General features: G+C 45.1%; 1 protein-coding gene, 1 long non-coding RNA gene and 1 other non-coding gene across 7 annotated transcripts in view; 1 reads left to right on the top strand and 2 right to left on the bottom strand.

Moving 5' to 3' along the window:
* LOC148339594 (IQ motif and SEC7 domain-containing protein 1-like) overlaps positions 1 to 18,105 on the top strand; it is a 54,499-nt gene extending 36,394 nt beyond the window's left edge. For all 5 annotated transcript variants that reach the window (XM_088291656.1, XM_088291655.1, XM_088291657.1 and 2 more), the window contains 16 exons: positions 3,416 to 3,533; positions 3,610 to 3,777; positions 3,852 to 4,025; positions 4,118 to 4,213; positions 5,542 to 6,098; positions 7,108 to 7,980; positions 8,632 to 8,790; positions 8,864 to 8,986; positions 9,053 to 9,219; positions 9,498 to 9,637; positions 9,718 to 9,843; positions 10,611 to 10,710; positions 11,089 to 11,250; positions 11,351 to 11,557; positions 11,966 to 12,015; positions 12,563 to 18,105. In XM_088291656.1, the coding sequence (XP_088147782.1) occupies positions 3,416 to 3,533; positions 3,610 to 3,777; positions 3,852 to 4,025; positions 4,118 to 4,213; positions 5,542 to 6,098; positions 7,108 to 7,980; positions 8,632 to 8,790; positions 8,864 to 8,986; positions 9,053 to 9,219; positions 9,498 to 9,637; positions 9,718 to 9,843; positions 10,611 to 10,710; positions 11,089 to 11,250; positions 11,351 to 11,557; positions 11,966 to 12,015; positions 12,563 to 13,756 (4,414 nt within the window). In that variant the 3' untranslated portion in view covers positions 13,757 to 18,105. The remainder of the gene's footprint in view (positions 1 to 3,415; positions 3,534 to 3,609; positions 3,778 to 3,851; positions 4,026 to 4,117; positions 4,214 to 5,541; positions 6,099 to 7,107; positions 7,981 to 8,631; positions 8,791 to 8,863; positions 8,987 to 9,052; positions 9,220 to 9,497; positions 9,638 to 9,717; positions 9,844 to 10,610; positions 10,711 to 11,088; positions 11,251 to 11,350; positions 11,558 to 11,965; positions 12,016 to 12,562) is intronic.
* LOC148339592 (uncharacterized) lies at positions 328 to 20,616 on the bottom strand. The gene is made up of 3 exons (XR_015842586.1): positions 19,868 to 20,616; positions 9,492 to 9,834; positions 328 to 1,155 (listed from the first exon to the last, which is right to left on the bottom strand). It is a non-coding gene; the product is annotated as an uncharacterized LOC148339592 (long non-coding RNA).
* Positions 20,261 to 20,342, bottom strand: trnas-cga (transfer RNA serine (anticodon CGA)). Its single transcript has one exon. It is a non-coding gene; the product is annotated as a tRNA-Ser (tRNA).
* Positions 20,617 to 20,627: the final 11 nt, after the last annotated feature.

Here is a 20,627-nt window from a genome sequence, read left to right as displayed (position 1 = left end):
GCGTGCGTGCGTGTGTATGCATGTTGGCTGAGCATGATGGCAACAAACCATAAAGTACCTTCAAAGTGCAGCGATACATCATTACAGACAGTATTGTCTTGTCTTGCGTCACGTGGAGGCCTATAGAAGAAATATTCTTATGCTGCATCATAAGAATACATCTGGGCTGTGGCTAAACCATCATGCCTATTTAGTCAGGTTGGTATCATCATGCCTATACCTGTCACATTCATCGCATCATATCATTTGGTGACGGTGCAATCATTAACTTTGAATCAAATTGTTTCAGTCATGCCTTTTGAGTCACGTCGGTACCATCATGCCCATTTAGTCAATGTCAAACCGGTATGTCTATTTCCTGAAGTTGGCATCAACTTGTCAATTGAATCACATAAGTAGTACCACCATGCCTATTTAGTCATGTTGGTACAGTCATGCCCTTTCAGTCACGTTAATTTAATCATGCCTGTTTAATCATGTTGACACCACCGTGCCCATTTAATCAAGATGGAAACCAGCATGACTGTGTAGTCACGTTGGAACAATCATCGTGATGTCAGATTGCTTCCTGGTAGACGGAAGATAATCTTCAGCGTTGCATCACGGTCGAAACGGCTTGTCAAGTGTGGCGTCTTGTATTGTATCACGTGTCAGACTATTTCCGATCGGTGGAGGATGTGATTGCTTGTTGGTATGATATGTCCACGTGTTGCGTCATGTATTTTCTGTTTAGCGGAGGATGACCTGGCTTTTTATATCATGTGTCGACATGATGGCATGTATTACATCACGTGTCGGTCGAGTGGAGGATGACTGAAGATATTGAATGTGTTGGGCGGTATCAGTTAAACTTGCAGTTGAAACGTCATCACTTTGTTTGAACACACTCTCACCTCCGAAATATCAGAATCACGCGCTTGGCCAATTCGGTGAGACAGTAATGTTTAAAAAAATAAATAATAATAAGGCATGCGTTAGGTTCATTGTCTCCTTGCCTGTCAACTATCCACAGCCTTTCCTCCGCATCCTGACTCCTGCTGCTTCTCCTCCACACTCCTAATTCCACACCTCCTTCTTTGGCTCCGCCTCTTTCACACTTCCAGATCTCAGCAGCCAATGACGCGGCAGCAGGTGGGCTCCTGGCGGCGGTCCCGCCTGCAACAGACGACAGGGAGGATTTATTTATAGCACGGCGCAAAGAGCCACTTAGTCAAATGGAAAACAAAACATGGAGAAAACAATGTGTGATTTTCATTCGAATCAGACGCGTAACAATAAGAAAAATACTTACAACAATCAATTATGATGATAATAGACTACAAGACCCTCCTTAAAACTCATTCACTGCCAGCCCAGATAAAAACAATGTACTTTTTGGCGTCTATACCCGTCACAGGCAGTGAATGAATTTTAATCATAATGGGATTCTGTAGAACCTCAAAAACCTTAATGAGCAAATTCACACCCATGTCGAGGACTAATGGAATTCCTAGATCAATATTAGAAGCTGATGTTGAACATTTTGGCCTGTCTCCCTCCTCCAACACACCTGAGGACTGGAATTACCTACCCCTGTTCTAGAACCGTCTTAATTCCGTCATCATTACAGGCTTGTAGTGGAATACTGGAAGCTCCACGAGAACCTGGTGCAGAACCACTTGACCTTGAGAATTCTCTTGATTCTTACATGTACAATCTTTTAGTGGACCACCAGAACCTTTTTAATCACCACTAGAACCTGAAATAGTTCATTAGGAGAAGTTTGAAGACAATCAGGAAGTTGATGGGGAGCCATTGAAGGCACATGAGGGTGGAGGTGATGAGTGGGTAAGAGTCTGGCAGCAGATTTTGGAAATACTGGATAATGTCCAGAATCTCGCCCGGCGCTCCATACTGGACTTGTTACCACTTCAAGAACTTTATGCAGATGTTATCCATTCTCTGAGGCAAGAGGTTGTCGCGACAACACAGGGAAGCTTAGTCTGCTACCCGACAGCTGAAGTCCGAGGAACTTACAGAACTATTGGAACATTTTCCCTCCACGACATCAATGAATGGGCAAAGGCTCTTGTTGTGTTTTTTTTTTCTTTGTTTTCTGCTCATTTCTCGAACTCACACACAAACGCACTTTCTTGCTTGCCTACAAAGGAGCTGCACACATACTACGCTTTATCGTAAGTACACAGGAGGGAGGAGTGCTTCTGTGGACCATATGCAGGGGGGGGGGGGATAAGACCTCGGGGGCCGATGGCATTTGGATGCTGTGTCGCATTCACACACATACATAACACGCACCGAGCTCACAAAGTGGTGGCTCACTGACACACATTCGCCAGAGTCCCCGTTGTGTTAGAATGTAGAGCGCGGCGAGCCCACCGGGCACACGAGCAGGGAGCTCGCTGGTATATTTATTGATATGTAAAAATCACATGCATACGCTTACGACTTCAAAGAAGCTCATGTATGTGGTTTGTAAACATCAAACACAATTTGGAGTCCGACACAAAACCAGTGTATGTTTTTAATTGTAATATTGATGACAATTGAAAGGAACAAAGGTATTTTTATAAATTCACAGAAAACATTTACAGCGTTTAGTGAAACTAATTACCTCATTCGCTACCAGCCAAGAAAGAAATGGATATTTGACGTCTTTAGCCGCCAATGGCAGTAAACGAGTTAATGTGGGTTAACAACGACGACAGTCTAAACTTTTAAGAACCTAATATGCCTGTTTTCTGAACATCAAACACAAATAACTTTGTTTAACAATACACGTGTATTTGTAAAAATCAATGAACCTAAAGTTTTCTGTGATTGTAAACGACAGACAAGTCAATCTTAACAACCGAACATGCGTGTTTTTATAAACAAAGAAGACAAGTGACATTCGTCAACTGACAACATATTACTGTCTTCTTTGTCATCTACAGTCATTTATGAAACTAAAATATGTGTTTTTATAAACACCAAAGATGACTTACAGTTCTCAACAAATCTACAGCAATCTGGTTTTCTATCACATGCATCAATAGTACACGTATTTGTGATATTCCCGGTATTATCGACATTTTTCACGTGAAAAATAGTTAAATGGCTATGGTGAGGTCATGTGAAAGACACAAAGAGATGCCAAATCTTACACACACACCCCAACACGCTGCACACACCCCCACAGTGACACACACGACTGCTCAGCATGAGTCAACTTTGTGTGTGTGTGCGCGTGTGTATGTGTTTGTGTGAGCTTGGCAGTGCCCACGTTTGCTTCTGTTCCATCTTCACGAGTCTTTGATAATGATGGTAATGATAATGATGATGATGATGATACTGACACGCACCCACACTTTTGATGGAATCTATCGAGCTAGCATGGAGCTAGCATTCCACGAATCACTCCTGTGTTTGTCCTCAGTGTGGAAGGTGAGCCACGCTGTCCGGAGGTGCTCCCTTTTCCAGATTCATTGTTCGGCCACCCTTACGCATCCAGCACCGGCACCTCCAGTGGGCCCCTGGGAGCCTCCCACTCACAGGTAGTTTATAGCTAGTCAAATTATTTATCAGGAAGTTATTTGCTCCGAAGGTAACCTGGCTGGTGTCGTTAAACAGGACAGCTCGCCCGTGTCTACGCCCAGCGCGGCGAGCTTGGCGTGGGCTCAGCGGAGTCGCCAGCAGCCTGCCAGCCTGGCACTACGCAAGCAAGAGGAGGAGGAGAGCAAACGCTGCAAGGCCCTTTCTGACAGCTATGAGCTCTCCACGGACCTCCAGGACAAGAAGGTGACATATACACTCCTGACCCTCTAAGAGCCCACATCGTTTGAAAGGCTTCTCATTAGCCGTTCCTTGCTCAGGTGGAGATGCTGGAGAGGAAGTACGGCGGCCAGTTTGTGTCCCGGCGGGCGGCCAGGACCATTCAGACGGCATTCCGACAGTACCGCATGAACAAGAACTTCCAGAGGCTCCGCAGCTCGGCCTCGGAGAATCGGATGACCCGACGCATCATTTTGTCCAACATGAGGATGCAGGTACATACACGTGTGCACACGCCCACACACACACACACGGACACACACACACACACGCATACGCAATATGTCGTCCTGCTATGTGTGTCCAGTACTCCTTTGATGAGCGTCAGCCTCAGGGTCAAGGGTATTCAGGTCCGCAGGGGTCCGAAGACACAGGCGACATGGACGACTCTTTCTCCAAGCAGGTATCAACTGTTAGCTTGTTAGCATGTTATCAATTAATATATTCTCATTTGATATAATACCTGACTAAATGCAAATGCGGTTGATGTCAAATTATCGATTTGTCTTAGTACTGGTACTAGGGCCGCTACCTTACTATATGTTAGCAAATCTGATTTCTAAGACTCAGTTCTCATGCTGACTCAAAAGCATCTGACAGCCGGGGTTTCTTTTAAGCTACCTGAATAGCAGAGGACTTTGAGAAGATTTAGAAAAGAGCTTTGGAAAAGCATCAGCTCACATTTAAAGACAAGTTATCGAGGTTTTATTCACAGTCTAGTCTCAGAGTGTGATCTTACGATGACTGTGAATTTTGTAGGATCACTCTTGACAAGTACAATGATGTTCTTTAGGCATTTTGGGGAGCCCATGTTCCCCTTCATCCATGTCCGTTTCCTGTTTTGTCACATCACCGCAATGATTGAAAGACTTATGATCACATCAAACACTTCTGATATTGTCAAAGGACAAGACTAGGAAAAAACTGATCTAAAGCAGCTGAGGTTACCACCTTTGACTGAGCGATTGAAATGACAGGAGCCCGCTTGAGTAGTAGAGCTCTAAAACTTTTAGCAGGTCTCGACTGAAATGGGTCATGATTTTAAGGCAAGATGTTGTATCCTTATCAATGCTTTTAGTACTTGCTGTTTTGATAAATGTTACCATATCGACTGCTAGCATGTTAGCATTTTTTTAATTCTTGTTTGAAACGGTTTCTGGATACGGTGAGAATTTATTTGTTTAAGCATTTTTTTGAAACACCATCATAGATTGCTATCTGCGGTATTAGCGTACTAAATTTTGCAAGAAAGTATTTTTGTTACGACTAGGGCCGCACGATACTGGGAAAAACTGACATTCCGATTTTTGGGGAGGTTGCGATGTACATTGCGATATTGAAACTAGGAAAATGTCCGCCGTTGTAACTGCTGCTTGCAATAGCTCATCTTCAACGTGTACCTTCTGTTTATTATATACAGCTCTGGGATGGCCACTTGAGAGAAATACTTGCGCAACGGCATTTTATACCTTTCAGCTGCTAATTAGCAGGGGGTGTGCGCAAGACCGTCTGTGTAGTCTCTGTGTGGCGTGCTGCTTTTATGAAACAAACCAAAAGTTTCAATGTTTTAAAATTGTTTTTTAAAAAAACGTACGTCCTACGATGTGACTATTGCGCATGCGCACATCGCAATCGCGATGTTCAAACGGCATATGGTGCAGGCCTAGTTACGACGCAATTACACTTGGCAGTGTTGACTTGTATTTGTGTGTGTGCGTGGCCGAATGTCAGGTCAAGTCGCTGGCAGACTCCATGGACGACTCGCTCACCTGTCAATCAGGCCGAGAGGACTCCCAAGAGGCAAGAGGAGAGGAGGAGGAGGGTGATGAGGAGGAAGAAGAGGAGGAAGAGGAGGAGGAAGAAGAGGAGGAGGAGGAAGACTACAGGGAGTGCTCCTGGGGTGGGACCTCCTCCACCTCCCGGCGTGTGGTGGGCCAAGCCGGGCGGGGGGCCTCTGGCGCCGCCATGCACGAGGACAGTACGGCCACTTCATTCAGTGACGTCACGCTCTACATGGACGACGGCTGCCTCCCATCCTCGCCAATCTCCCGCCCGCCCTCCTCGCCGCTGTCTTGCCCGGCCTCCAGCTCCGACACAGAGTACTGGGGTGGCGCTAGTGGGAGGGAGGACAGCCGAGAGACAGAAAGAGGCGGCAACGCCAGTCGGAGGAGCAGTACCCCTTGCACAGAGTGTCGGGGGGAGTACCGAGGGAGGCCCGCCGCAGGAGGACACTTGCCTGTCCTGACAATAGAACCACCCAGCGACAGCTCGGTCGACATGAGTGACAGGTGAGTGACCGCAATCAAAAGAGGGGAAAAAAAGTATCGTAGATGAATGATTCCCAACCACCGCACAATGCCATTAATCTAGTCTACCTCCAAAAACACAACACAAACAAAAAAAAAAATAGCACTACGGTAAACCCCTCCTCCATCACAGGGTCCATGTTCCTGGTCACGCTATTTGTTTGAATTTTTGCGCAAAATTACTAACTCTATTTTGGTCTACCATTTATTTATATCTGATGTAATTCCTTCTCTCTATTTTGGTTGTGTCTTCATCAAATGTAACAAGTCTAGTTTGACAAAGTAAGAAGGAGAAATGTCAGAAAGTGAAAAAAAAAGGTGCAAACAAGCACAAATACCTGAGACATATACTTCAAAACGTATTCGCACTATTAATAGACCGATAATCGGCCGGGCCGAATATCGGTGCCGATATTTGGCAATTTGACGATGAACGGCATCTGCCTTTTTTTAACTTTCAAGGCTAATAAACTAAACGCTGGTTTATTATGGCTCACTGCAGCACACATCTCTCTCTTGCTCTGCTATGCTCGTGGCCTTGCCTGCAGAAGTAGATTGGCCCGCCCACAGCACCATCTGATTGGTTCTGCATTGGAGCCAATCAGCAGTAAGCTACCTGTTTGCTCTTTCACTCTGGGAGAGGTCCCGGAAAGGAAACACACTTTGCCAAAATTTTATAAATGTCAGGCTACTACAACTCACAACGAAGGGAAAACTATTTGCCGTAGTAAACCTTACCGAGATGTTTGTTTTCATTGAACTATAAGACATGCAGCTGAGCCAGGGAAAATCTTTAAAAATTTTGACACCTTTTGAACCCTTTTTTCAACAAATGAATATCGGCTTCAAATATCGGTTAGCGGCCTCCATGACCACTAATAATCGGTATCGGTATCGGCCGTGAAAAAAGCATATCGGTCATTCACTAATTCCCAACACCGACTGCATGTCTTGATATATTAAATCCTATGAACTGTGTGGTCTTCCTCAGGTCCGAGCGAGGCTCCATCGGGCGTCTTGTCTACGAGCAGGAGCCGCCCGGAGTGGAGCGAGGCACAGGAGAAGAAAGCGGAGGCGGAGATGGCGAGAGCGGAGAAGAAGAACACGGAGGTGGCGGGGCAGGGAGCAGCGAGGCCGAATCCCCGCAGGGAACCATCAAACACAAACCCAACGGCCGCTCAGTGGTGATGGCACAAGGACAGACTCGGAGTTCCGCCCCCGCCGCCATGCCCTTGCCCTCGGCTCGCACCCTGCCATCCCACGTGCTGCCTCACCCGCTTCAGCACGCGCACCCTCACCCGTCGCCCATCCCCCACCTGCCCACCGTCCTGCACCACCACCCGCAGTACAACCACATGCCGTACGTGCACCACGGCGGGGCCGCGTACGTGCCGCACTTCGCCCAGCACCACTACCACCATCTGCACCACCACCACCACCTCCCACACGCCTACCCGGAACCTCCTTCTTCGCCGCTGCCCTCGCCCGTTCCACCACTCTCGCCGATACCACCTCCGCCGCCGCTTACGCCCTCTCCGCTGTCATCTTCGGCGGACGCCCATCAGCACCTGCATCACCTGCACCACCAGCCGCACCTGCACCACCCGCTACATCACCACCTGCTGTGCTCGGACGGCGACAACGAGAGCGTCAATTCCACCACCACCAACTCCAACGACGACACCACGGTCAACAACGGCAGCTCGGGCTCGTCGTCGCGCGACAGCCTGCGCGAGCCCACGGCGGCGGCACTCGGCAAGCAGACGTATCAGCGCGAAAGCCGACACAGCTGGGACTCGCCCGCATTCAACAATGATGTGGTTCAGCGGCGCCACTACCGTATTGGACTCAACCTCTTCAACAAGTGAGGAAATTGAGTCCCACATATGGTTCATTGAAGAGAAAAACGGTTTTGAACAGTAACGAAAACACAAGTAGCTAAGATTCTTTGAAGACAAATTTGTCTTTGATACTTACGAACGTAGGAATTTTTCAGTGAATTCTAAAATCTAGTCTATTTCACGTACATTGAGTTCCAAGAAATGAGGAATACTCACGTTAGTTCTTTTGAAGGTTAAATCGTATTTTAATGGCGAAAAACAAGACAAAATTGTCTTACATATTTCCGTTGGACATGTACACTGTTCTTTGAAGACAAAACAGTTTTTAATGTTTACTAAAATATACACTTTGGGTTCATTTAAGACTTAAATTGTATTTGAGCAAAGGAAATGCATCTGTGAGGTTTAATGGAGACAAAATTGTCGAAACTGTTAGTTAATGATTATGAAATAAGTAGATTACGTTCAATGATTACGACATGTATCGTGGTGTCTTTGAAGACCAAAGTTTTTGATGGTTACTGAAAATGTGTTCATATTGGTTCACTGGAAACGTAACTTTCCAAATGGCATGTCTTGCGGTTTATTTGACAGAGGTCTTGAATGTGCCACATATTGCATCAGAAACATGATACATAATGACAGCTTTTTTTTTTTTTTGTTCTGGTTGTCAGGAAGCCAGAGAAGGGAATCCAGTACCTGATCGAGAGGGGCTTCGTTTCGGACACGCCGGTAGGCATCGCAAGGTTCATCCTGGAGAGGAAAGGTCTAAGCCGCCAAATGATCGGCGAGTTCCTGGGCAGCCGGCAGCAGTTCAACAAGGACGTGCTTGAGTGAGGACCGCGTTTTCCCATCAATTTGTGCCATCATGATGTCGTGCGCTGATAAGATGTTTCTTGTCTTCAGCTGTGTCCTGGATGAAATGGACTTCTCTGGAATGGACCTGGATGACGCCCTGAGGAAGTTCCAAGCTCAGATCAAAGTTCAGGGTGAAGCACAACGGGTGGAGCGGCTGGTGGAGGCTTTCAGGTAGGTCCTCGTCTTTCGATGGTGTGCGACAGAGTCCGCCTGATGAGTCTTGCTCTCGCCCTGCAGTCAGCGCTACTGCGTGTGCAACCCAGTGCTGATACGCCAGTTCCAAAATCCAGACACCATCTTTATCTTGGCCTTCGCCATCATTCTCCTGAACACGGACATGTATAGCCCCAACGTGAAGCCTGAGAGGAAGATGAAACTGGACGACTTCATCAAGAACCTGCGAGGTAAGTTGCTCTTCATTTTGACATTTGTTGAACTTTTAGAAGCTACCAGGGCTGGACCGTGCCAAAGGTTTCTGCCTATGCACAGATTTTCTATACCATTCCCATATGCTTACCCCAAAAGTTTTTCAAGCTATTATAACTCTCACCACACAAAAATGAGTTTCTTTAGAGACTAGTTCAAATGTCTTTAAAGTCCAAAGATTTAAATTGGACCACCTCCACATGCTCTCCACTCACACTTCACTCAACCCCACATTCATTCCTTTTTTTACCTCCAGGTGTGGACAACGGTCAGGACATTCCCAGAGACCTTCTGGTGTCCATCTACGGCAGAATCCAGAAGTGGGAGCTGAGGACCAATGATGACCACGTGTCCCAGGTGCAGGCGGTGGAGAGGATGGTGGTCGGCAAGAAGCCCGTAAGAGCCTCCCGTCGTCCGGGGTGACCTCGACCTGTAAGCTGCTTGCGCTGACTGAATGACTGACGAATGATTCCCAGGTTCTGTCGCTGTCTCACCGCCGGCTTGTGTGCTGCTGCCAGCTGTTCGAGGTTCCCGACCCGAACCGAGCCCAGAGGAGCGGCGTCCACCAAAGAGAGGTCTTTCTGTTCAATGACCTGTTGATGGTAAGAAACCAGAAACAGAAAAAAATGCAATGAATCGGCACGCCGCCAAAAATGTTTAGCGCTGCAAATACGAATAGTTTGAACCATGGATGTTTCTTGTGTGTTTGTATTTTTGCATTTCTTCATGTACTGGAGCAGTCGTCACAAGCTGAGGAGGAACCAGTTTACCAGTTTACCCCCCCATAATACCAAGCTGCCTTTGCACAAGACGTTGTTTATCCGCAAAGTTTGACATTCTCTTACAGCAAATGCAAATAAGAAATTAATTTTACTTCTCCGGTGATCTGTTGTGGGCCAAATAGACACTTTTTAATGGTAAAGAAATCTTCCGCTAGGCTGAAAGGAGTAAAAATATAGAAGATTGACTTTTTAATGTTTGTATACTGATAGTTGTGGGGCCCACAATTTTTCTTCCTAACCAGTTGTATGACAAAAAAAAGTGATTTTAAATATGGAGAAAATGTGTGCCGGTCCGAGAATAATGAAAATTCATGTACAACAGAACTCATTGAAATGAATTGAGAAAAGTGGAAGGGGGGGAAACTCCAAAAAGGCGGATCAACCTCCATTATATGTTTTCAACAAAAAACAAGGTTGTTTTTTTTTTTTAATGTTGACAAAAAAAAAATATTGAACAAAATCCACCGATAGGTGACTCCATAGGTGCCAGACCAAAATTATGAATTTCCTCCAGGAAAAAAAAAATATTTTTGTTACATGCGCTAGTTGCCCATCGCACACAGTAAGTTCTCTTTTTCCCTGTTCAGGTGACAAAGATCTTCCAAAAGAAGAAGGCCTCTGTGACGTACAGTTTCCGACAATCATTCCCTTTAGTGGACATGCAGGTGCACACCTTCCAGAACACTTGTAAGAGCCTCTTTTTTTTTTTCTTTCCAACCTCAACCGTGCTTATACAACATAAGACACATTTTTACGTACACCATTGAATGACATCCAAATAATCTGTTTTAACAAAGTGCTTACTTTTAATTGACACAATCAGAGAGCTAGAGAACCTTTCTCCCGAGTTGCAAGTCAAAGTGAGATTTTTTTAAATTCAAATTAAACAGTATAGTGTTTTTACTGCAGATAGACTGAGCCAGCTATAACGCTAAGTAGATTTGATTTAGTTATGTAATATTATGTAAACCAGAGTTACATCACTTAAACCAATACGGCGCAAGGAAAAGTTTGAAAAGTTTAAGAGTTACTTCAACGGATGTCATCTCGTTGCTTGCCGTGCAGATTACCCACACGGCATCAAGTTGACTTCAGCCAACCCCGGGGGCGAGAGGAAGGTCCTAATCGTGTTCACGGCACCGAGCCAACAGGACCGTGCTCGCTTCACCTCGGACCTGAGAGAGAGCGTGGCCGAGGTGCAGGACATGGAGAAATATCGCGTGGAGTGTAAGTAGGCAGCACAGCTTCGGCGTCAGCGGATTGTGGCAGGGGACTGCGTTGCATGTGTACTTTGGGTAACCACATTATCCTCTCGCCTCACACGCAGCCGAGCTTGAGAAGCAGAAAGGCGTGATGCGTCCCGCCGCACTGATGGCAGGCGCGCTGGGCGCCGGGGCAGTAGGGGCGGGGCCCGCAAAGAGCGAGGCGGTGAACGGCACCCTGGGTCGGCCTAGCTTGGACGACACGTACGCGTCGGTGGACGGGCTCAAACGCACGGCGCTCAGCTCTTCGCTCAGAGACCTGTCGGACAGCGGTCAGCGCAACTTCCTCTTTGGGGGCAGACGTAGACAAGGGCTTTAAACTGTGTTCCAAATTTCTATGCATGGAGCTTTATGTTCAATAAGAATGAAGAAGGTTCTTCCACATTATGAAGCAAGTTATATGCATAAAAGAGTAGAGAAAAAGAGTATGAAATGTGTGGAATAATCCAATGCCTTGCCAGCGTCAGGGCACTGGTCAATGAGGAGCAACCACACATTTCCTAAGCAGATGTATGGCAAAAATGCTTTTGTAAATATGGATAGTTGATCATTCAGCGACACTGTTGCATCAAAACATGCATAATAATTTGGAATGCAAAATGAAACCAAAAACGTGACGATGATGCTTTTCTCTCTGATGGACAACCTTTGATTGTTGCTTCATTCCGATTGGCCAACAGGGAAGCGAGGTCGTCGGAACAGCGTGGGCTCATTGGACAGCACAATGGAAGTAAGAATGATGTCATTGCATGTTGTGTGCAATCAGAGCTACCAATCGCTAAAGTTAATCAATTCATTAGATATTTTCATTTAGCGTTTTTAAGTCTGACCGATAAAAGCTTGCACAATACGGAGTTCTCATTTATAGTTATGATGTTTCAGAAAAAGATTCCACTTGTTGCTGAATCTCAACTTTAATTCATTAATATATTAATGTTAATAATATTGTTATGAGAATATTATTATCATTATCATGAAAACCTGATGTTTGAGAGAAAGAAATTAGGGCCGATTCAGAATATATAATATTGTAATGAGAATTTGAATGTATAGCTGAAATGCAATGAGAATGAGTGTTAAATACTGGATTGTGCCCTCGTCCCCAGAAAAAGTGAAAAAAACTGTACAAATTAGACAATTCTTCCCCCCTTTAGCCACTTCAGATTAATAAAACTAATGGAGCACGCGAATTAAAAAATAATGTATCGAGTATGTACAATATGAAGATGGAATATGCTAATTGGCATCTAATTGAACATGTGTGCTGGTCCTGTCAGGGGTCCATCATCAGCAGCCCTCGGCCGCACCAACAATACCACCCCGGGGGAATTCTGACCTACAGCCCCATGATGGCACCCTCGTCTCCAGCAGCCTACCGGCCGCACCGCCCTACTCAGAGCCCCGGTACGGGGGTAGGCGGTGGGCCGGGGCTCTGTCACAACCAGGGTGGGACGAGTGCGTCCCCACTCACGAGCGGGGGCGGGGCTGGGGTCGGCGCAGGGATGGCGATGGGGGTTGGGCCGGGCGCCGGCGGCCGGCTGGGAAACTTCTTTGGCAGCCGCAGAGGGAAAGTTCCCGGTCCCCTGACGATGACATCACCGACACCGCAGTGCCCTCCGAGTCCCCTGATGATATCCTCCCCGCCCCATTACCCCGCCCCCGAGCCTCCCATCGCCCACCCGTCCTCCCCTTCCCCATGCCCCTCCCCATCTGCCAACCTAGGCCAGTCGGACCCGGGCGGCATTGGAGGGGGAGGAGGCACGGGTGGGGCGCCGTCCAAGCTTCAGGCTTTGCACGCCCAGTATTGCTACGGCAACAGTGGGGGAGGCGGGGTCAGCGGGCACCATCCGCAACAGACTCCCCCCCCACCTTATCACCACCATCACCGATACCACGTGCAAAGCGCACCGCAGCACCACCCCCTCATGCACAGGGTGTCGGTCCCACGGCGCCAGGTCCCGTCCGGCTGCGCCCTGTCACACATCCAGCAGCATCAACGGATCCAGCAAGCCGCCGCCCAGCACCAGCGCTACAACGCGGCCTCGGGTTTCATCACGCCCCCACCGCTGTCCCCGCACTCACCTCTCACGCCAACTACACCACACGGACTCTACCGGCCGGGCGGCGGAGGCAAGCTACCGCTCACCATCTCGCACTCCCAGCCCCACCCCCACGCTCATTCTCACAACCACGCCGTCCACTCGCCGCTAAGCCCCTCTCCCGCCAGTTCACCCTCCACCCACTTCATCTTCTCCACACCGCCGCCCCAGACACCATCAGCGCGCCTGGTCTCCCAGACGCTGCCACAGCCCTACGCTCCCCAGTACCCGCCGCTCTCATCAATCCCGCCCCCTCCTCCGCACTCCCCATTGCCGCCCCCATCCGCTGCGCCGCTCTCACCGCACCCGGGGGCGGGTGGCGGTCCGGGGCCCAAGTCGAAACCGGTCAGTCGGATCAGCACCGTGGTGTGAGGAGTCGACGAGCCAGGGCGCCGGCCCATCTTGTCGTTGGCCACCGAGGGGTGGCGCCCCACCTCGTCGCTGGCCACCGGGGGGCAGTGTTGAAATGGAGGAAGAGGAGAAGGAGGAGGGGCGGAGGGCATGTGCAAGTGTATCAAAACGGCCGGCTGGTTAGACGGCGAGAAGTGAGAGGAGGGAAAAGGAAATTACTGAGCCTGTGTTACTTTCATATCAACTTTCCCTGCGGCTAGAGCCACCCGTATCGGCACGTATTGGTTGAGTCCCCATTAGGGGGGCGTGGAAACTTTAATGAGGCGAGAGAACTGTGCCTGATGCGCACGCTGCTTGCACGTGGCTCACGGGGTTTTCATCTAACAAGTCCCAGGAATCGCCAGTGGGGGACATTTTAGTTAGTTTGGTGCACTTTGTGTCTGATTGACAGCCATGCATGACTTGAGCAATCGCTGCTGAGTGTAAAGAGGGGGAAGAACCTTTTTTTTTTGGGGGGGGGGTTGTTTTATTTGTTTGTTTTTTTACATATGTGCTTTGTAAAAATGTTGTTTTGGCTCACAGGGTTTCTGCGCTCTCCTTGGTAAGGATTGGAAGGGTCATTTAATTCTTTACTATGATACACATATTTTTGTGAGTATATATCAAGACAGGAAGACAAACATCAAGAAAAACATGAAGATGAGAAGGAGTGCTGGGAAAATGAATCTTGAAACACGAGTGATAGTTTTTCCTCCTCTACATGGCGCTCTTAGTTTAAAGATAAGGCAAATGCAATAAAAATTGATTACATTTCCACTGCATCTTTAGACCAAGATTGCCATCTAGATAAGTGATCAGTGCTTCATGAAGCTTCATTTGCCCACAGTGAGAAAACACACAAGTCAAATAGCAAGACAAGACAAACCCGCATACCAGTATCAAGGCAAACTATAAAACAAGTGAAATAAAGACATAGACGAACATTGAGTCAAACATCAAGATAAAAAAAATATAAGTCAAACTGCATTTGGACAAACCAAGAAGGCAAACAGCTCACATTATGATGTGTACAGTGTATAATGTTTAGAGTATTCCAAAGGTATACAAAAGCATATTGGTGAAGTGACGTTTTTTTTTTTTAACGAGACACTCCGTGTTGCCAAGGAAGCAGATTAAGCTATTAACATGAGGCCAAACAGGGTGCATTCTGGGAAAACAGTTTTATTATTACACAACTGGCTAATTATAATTAGGAAACTAATCCTGCGTATTTACAGTAGTTCAAATGTGGTATTGTTCTGCAAAATGTATATTGTAAGTATACAGAGTTGCAATTACATGGCTAGTAATGATCAACACGCTGAGATGACATTCTATATAAGCGGTCGGCCAATCACAATCGGTGGCTGATCCGTTGAAGCGCCACAACTAAATATGTTTGTGAAATAAACAATTTGACATATATTTTATTACATTTATTTTATTAAATAATCTGTTGATTAAATAGAATTCTATTCAGGCTAAGTCTTGCCGTTACAAAATGGGATTAAATTGTTCCATCGTTAAAATTATATATTTTGTTGTTAATTATTGTAAATGTTGAATTAATCCAAACAAATATTTTAAAATGAATTTCTATTATTTTATGTAAAGTAACTATTTTCATAATTTGCTCAAATAATTTTAATCACATTAATATTAAAAATGTGTTCATTTTTCCCCTTTGAAAGGGATTATAATCAGTCAAATAAAATGTAAAAAAAAGTTCCATCCGTTGAAAATGTCGACATATGTAATTTTATTCAAATGAAATATTTTACATGCACGCTTTAACTTGGCCCATCCGTCCCTTTTAATAATCATCGTCATGTGGCCCTTGAGCACGAAAGTTTGCCTCCCGCTGTCCTAACGAGAAGTACAACAGCAACGGTTGTTCACCAAATGCAGCTCATTCACATAATTTTAATAATAATTTTGCAAAGTGGAGAACAAGGTGCCTTCTGACAGGAGGATGGTAAAATATGAATCATGTTTTAAGTTTAAGTTTTTCATTTCACATCACACGGCATTTAAAGGTATTCATAACTTTTGGGGAGGAAGCTGGACCTACACGAGTACTTTTCTATGATTCTGATTATTTTTTTGCACTTATGCAAATATGAGCGTCGCCTTTGTGAGCGTGTGCATGTGAAGCGTGTACAGTGTGTTTTCTTGCGTCAGGGTGTGTGTGTGTGTGTGTGCGCGCATGTGGGTGACTGTGTGAAGTTCTTCAGGGTTCTGATGAACGCATTTGAACTTGATTTTCTAAATTTGCGCGCAATGTCTTATAAGCAGAACATGATGGCGTTCCTCTGGGTACCTTCTTGGCTCCTCTGTTCTTTTCACTCTCAAGAAACAACTTTTTTTTTTTAAAACAAATAAGGCACGACTTGTCTAATAAAACAATCATTGCAGACTTGATGAAGGTCTTCACTGAACACGTCAAATAACTGACTCCAAGTGACTTTTTACACTGACTGCCCTCTCACTTGATAACAGATGACTTGAAGTCTTCACGCTGAATAAATGTCACAGGACAATTTGATGATGACTTTTAAGTGTCTTTAAAATGTACATGTCACTTTAGTTGATCACTTGACGTGACTTTCGACTGAACACGTCATGGATCATGACTTGAAATCATGACACTGAATATGACAGTTTCTTGATAGCCGGACTACATCACATGACTGGATTGTGACTTGAAATATCTTGACAGTGAACACAAGTTGATTTGATGATGACTGCAAGGGCCCTCTTTTTCTTTTTTTTTTTTTAACCTAGCGCACGTCTAGCGCAAAGTGCAGTCTAACTTGCATGAGTGGAGTTTTCATTCTTTTGGTATTTTTGTCGATGGACACAGTTAGAAAAAGGTGATTGCACCTACGAAGTGGGCATCTGCATACTCCAAATGTGCATCTGTCTGACCCCCCCACCCCATCTCACCCGCGTCATGCTTATGGGAATTTTTTTTAAAATACATTAAGATAATGATAATACCAAATTCAACGAATTGATCTCTACAATGATTGAGAGGGTTTTATGCGCCCTCATTTCATATTCATGAATCACCGGACCCTGTACCAGATAACCAAAATCGCATTGTACCTACCACCTGTGCCGCAACTTAGACCTGCTTTCATATGGTCTAAATTCTAGTCTACTTTCTATTCACCAAATTGTCTGATGCAATGTGAAAGGCGTGTAAAAGAGGGTTCAACGCAGTCTACCAAATTCCCAAACACGTTAAACAACACTTGCTCCCCCCACAAAAATGAAGATGCACCTTTTTTTTTTCACAGTGCGCACGTGCACCTGTCTACGAAAATAGGGCCCCATGTGTCTTTACACTGAGCACGTCCGCGAGGCTTCATGACTTGATGACTTCAAATGTCCGCACACCCAACGTGTCACATGACCCGATTACTTGGTCACAACTTTAGATGGCTTTACACGGAACATATCATGTGACTTTTTCTTCAAGTGTCTTCACACCAAACATGTCGTATGTTCAGATTCTTATTTGAATGATGTAATAATGATTTCAAGAGGTACTGTAATACTAATGCCATGACGTTACTGGACAGTGCAGTGTTTGGGTCATTCGGACGCCATCATGCCGAATAACGTCACTTTTGCCGGACGTGGGTCTTCTCCACTCACAGGCTTGTGTCACAAATGCAAAACATTTGACTTTAAAGGACTATTGCCCCTGACATGTTTGATTTTGCATCGGTTGAGCGTGCACTTAAAAGCAATCAAAAGACTGGATGAAAATGAAAAAGTGAGTGTGTGTTTTTTTTTGTTTTTTTTTAAGTGTGCAGCACGTTGACGTATGAAAACGCAAAAATAGAGGCATGATGCTCTCTCGGCCCAGCTCTTTTCTCCATTATTGCTGTGCATGTCTTATTTATGATTACAGTATCTGCACTGAATGGAACTTTGTATTATAAGTCACCATGTACATAAAAACATGTTGTATTCAATGAAAAGCAGCTCTTTTTTGTCAGGAACCAAGTGACATTTTTTCATTTTACACGAAATCTTTTCTGACTGCTGCTGCCGGCAAAACAGGGATTGTTATTTTTTTCTTTTAAAGAAAATCAAATGACAAATGTTGTCTGTGCTTCCTGTGCTGAGGTAGTACGTGTACAATTGTACCAGTAGTGTCAAATACTGTATGTGTCCACAGAGATTACATTATTTTAAAGATGAATTTAGCCAGGTATAGAAATATATTACTTGTAACTTTGTTTTGGACAGCGTTGCAGAGGCAAAAGTGGAAATATTTATTGCTCTGAAGATATAAAAATCTGTTCATGTTGATGGAAGGATGACTCACACGTTTTTTTTGTCGCATACTGGACTGTGCAGTCAAACATCCATCCATCCGTTTTCTGTAACGATTATCCTCACGGGCGTCGCGGGTGTGTTGGAGCCTAACGCAGCTGATTTGTACCTACATACATTATATCAATATAAAAAAAAGTAATCATAGCTTTGAGCACAAGCTATATCCTCTGTTGCATAGTTACTGTGTCTTTTCGGTGTCTTAATAACATCTCTGTGGAATTATTCGTCAAAATATCCAAAAAGTCAAGCATTATCGAGATATTTTATAACATATTTCTCGTCATGGTAAAATTGGCAGATTTTTTTGGGGGTGCCAGCTCCCACATGCTAATTAGTGAGGGAAATTTTCTCTTGCGCTTCTTAAGTGGCTGCACTTTTTCACGGTTCTGTTAATGCATTACCAAATTAGGTATAGAGTGAACTACGAATGGAAAAAAGACATTATATAAAATATGCCTTACTTATATTGCTTTATAAACCCACACAGGAGCTAAATGCCTTCATAGTTACAAAGAGCTATGAATAACACAAACAAACCAAAGGCCATATCAGGTTGACAGACAGTAAACTGGCACTTGTTTGGCCATCTCCTCTCCCACCTCACTATCAAGTTGCAAAGGCCGGCAGTTACTTCAACAAGCGGAAGCGAAGCCCACACTGTGGCTAACAAGCAGTCCAAGAAGTTGAAAGCATTTTTGTTGCACATGGACACAACACCAAACACAAACATCCTCCCTACGCCCCACCAATAACTTCACCGAACAATCAAGTAAGTACTGCATTTCAGAAACTAATGCCGTTATCTAACACTATCACTGGCTAATTTAACCTTAAAGCTAGCACTCAGTGTGATTCCATTGCAATATCATGGAGGCAACAATTCATCAAATCGCCAAATTACACTGGTCAAATAGTGCAACGATGTGGCGCATGACAAATTTGCCCATTATTATTATAACAACATTCACCGACACGATTGAGGATATTAATGAATATTTAATTGCTCACCACTGCAGCTGTGCTTAGCTTTTGGCTTTGGCAACAGTGTCAAGGTTGTTCATTTTTTTTTACCAACAGTAGTTAACTAAAGAATGACTGACTCTTTAATTTTTTAAGTTCACATTGAGGAGCTAATTGAAAAGCTAATTTTCCATAACAACAGCTAATGGGCAAAGGAGAATATCCACAAATAAAAGTATAAGGATTTGTGGTCTGTGCGTTAATAATTTGGGGGAAAGTGGGAGGGAAAATTGCATAAATAACAACAGGAATGACAATAAATCTAATTCCTTAAACGTTCAAACTTTATACAATATGGTAGATGAATATTGGAATTATTGGGACCGTTTGGGAGAGGACTGTTATAACGTAGCTATCACGCGGAATGACAACTTTTCAGGAAATCAAAATACAGCTTGTTTGAGCTCCCAGGCACTTCTTCGTTCACGTTCTGTTGCTTTATATTGTTATTGCACACTCACGTCAATAATACTACCTAAAAAATATATTAAATCGCTCATTGAAGGCTAGCATCTCGGATAATGTGTGGATGATTACAAACACGACACGCGAGTACTTCAACGTCCGCCATGACGTGAAGCCCCCACCGTGTAAAAACAAAAGCCTTTGACAGCGTCACGAAGCCAAACGTCGTCCCTTCGTCATCCTCACAAACGTCTTCTCTTTAATCGACATAGCATTACAATGCACTTTCAAGTGTCCTGGACGAGATAGCTTTACCTGCGTGGATAGTCTGGTCTGTCGGCGCCGTGGGTGCCAAATGGCTGTCAAATTTGCCTCCGGTAGGACGATTCGAGCGGGTAGAACATTTCGTCAGAACACAGGAGGCAACGTAAAGAAAAGCGAGGCTGCGGGGCTAAGTCAGGTAAATACTATTCACTCAAACTCCGATGCCGGGGCACCTCTCGGCCTCAGACGGCAGTTCTAGAACAGGTGATCTTGGAGTCATCGTAAAATTCGGAAGTATTGCCATTCTTAATTATGGAAATCTGGCCGAACGGTCAGGTTCCGCACGTTTCCGTGCAACTGTACTTGAGGCACAAAGTGAAGTTTCTCACAGGAAAAAGTTTGGGGACACCTTGACGCCGATAAGGCTCCAAAACAAAAACAGTACGTCACGAACAGGATTCGAACCTGTGCGGGGAAACCCCATTGGATTTCGAGTCCAACGCCTTAACCTCTCGGCCACCGTGACGAAATTGGACGGAACCGGTAATTATATCAATTTCTGTGGTAAAATTGACTTTGCTACCGCAACGGCAATCTCAATGATTGCGCGTTACTGACAGTGGCCAGCTAGTAGTACTGCATGCGTTCGTGAGTTCAACAAAGCCCCGAGTGACGCAAGCAGCGCGAAATTACTGATTGGTGAATTATATTTGTTTGCGAAGTTTACAGACCTCCATAAAACATTTTGGGAAATCAATTTGAACGCCTCATTGCATTTTTTTTTTTACGTATAAACAGAAATCAACTGAAT

This window comes from Idiotropiscis lumnitzeri, chromosome 3, assembly GCF_059441095.1.
Source record: "Idiotropiscis lumnitzeri isolate Australia: NSW breed Sydney's pygmy pipehorse chromosome 3, RoL_Ilum_1.0, whole genome shotgun sequence".
In the NCBI taxonomy this organism is placed as follows: Eukaryota; Metazoa; Chordata; class Actinopteri; order Syngnathiformes; family Syngnathidae; genus Idiotropiscis; species Idiotropiscis lumnitzeri.
Note: the sequence above shows the minus strand (reverse complement) of the source record. Positions and strands in the feature narration are given on the sequence as shown.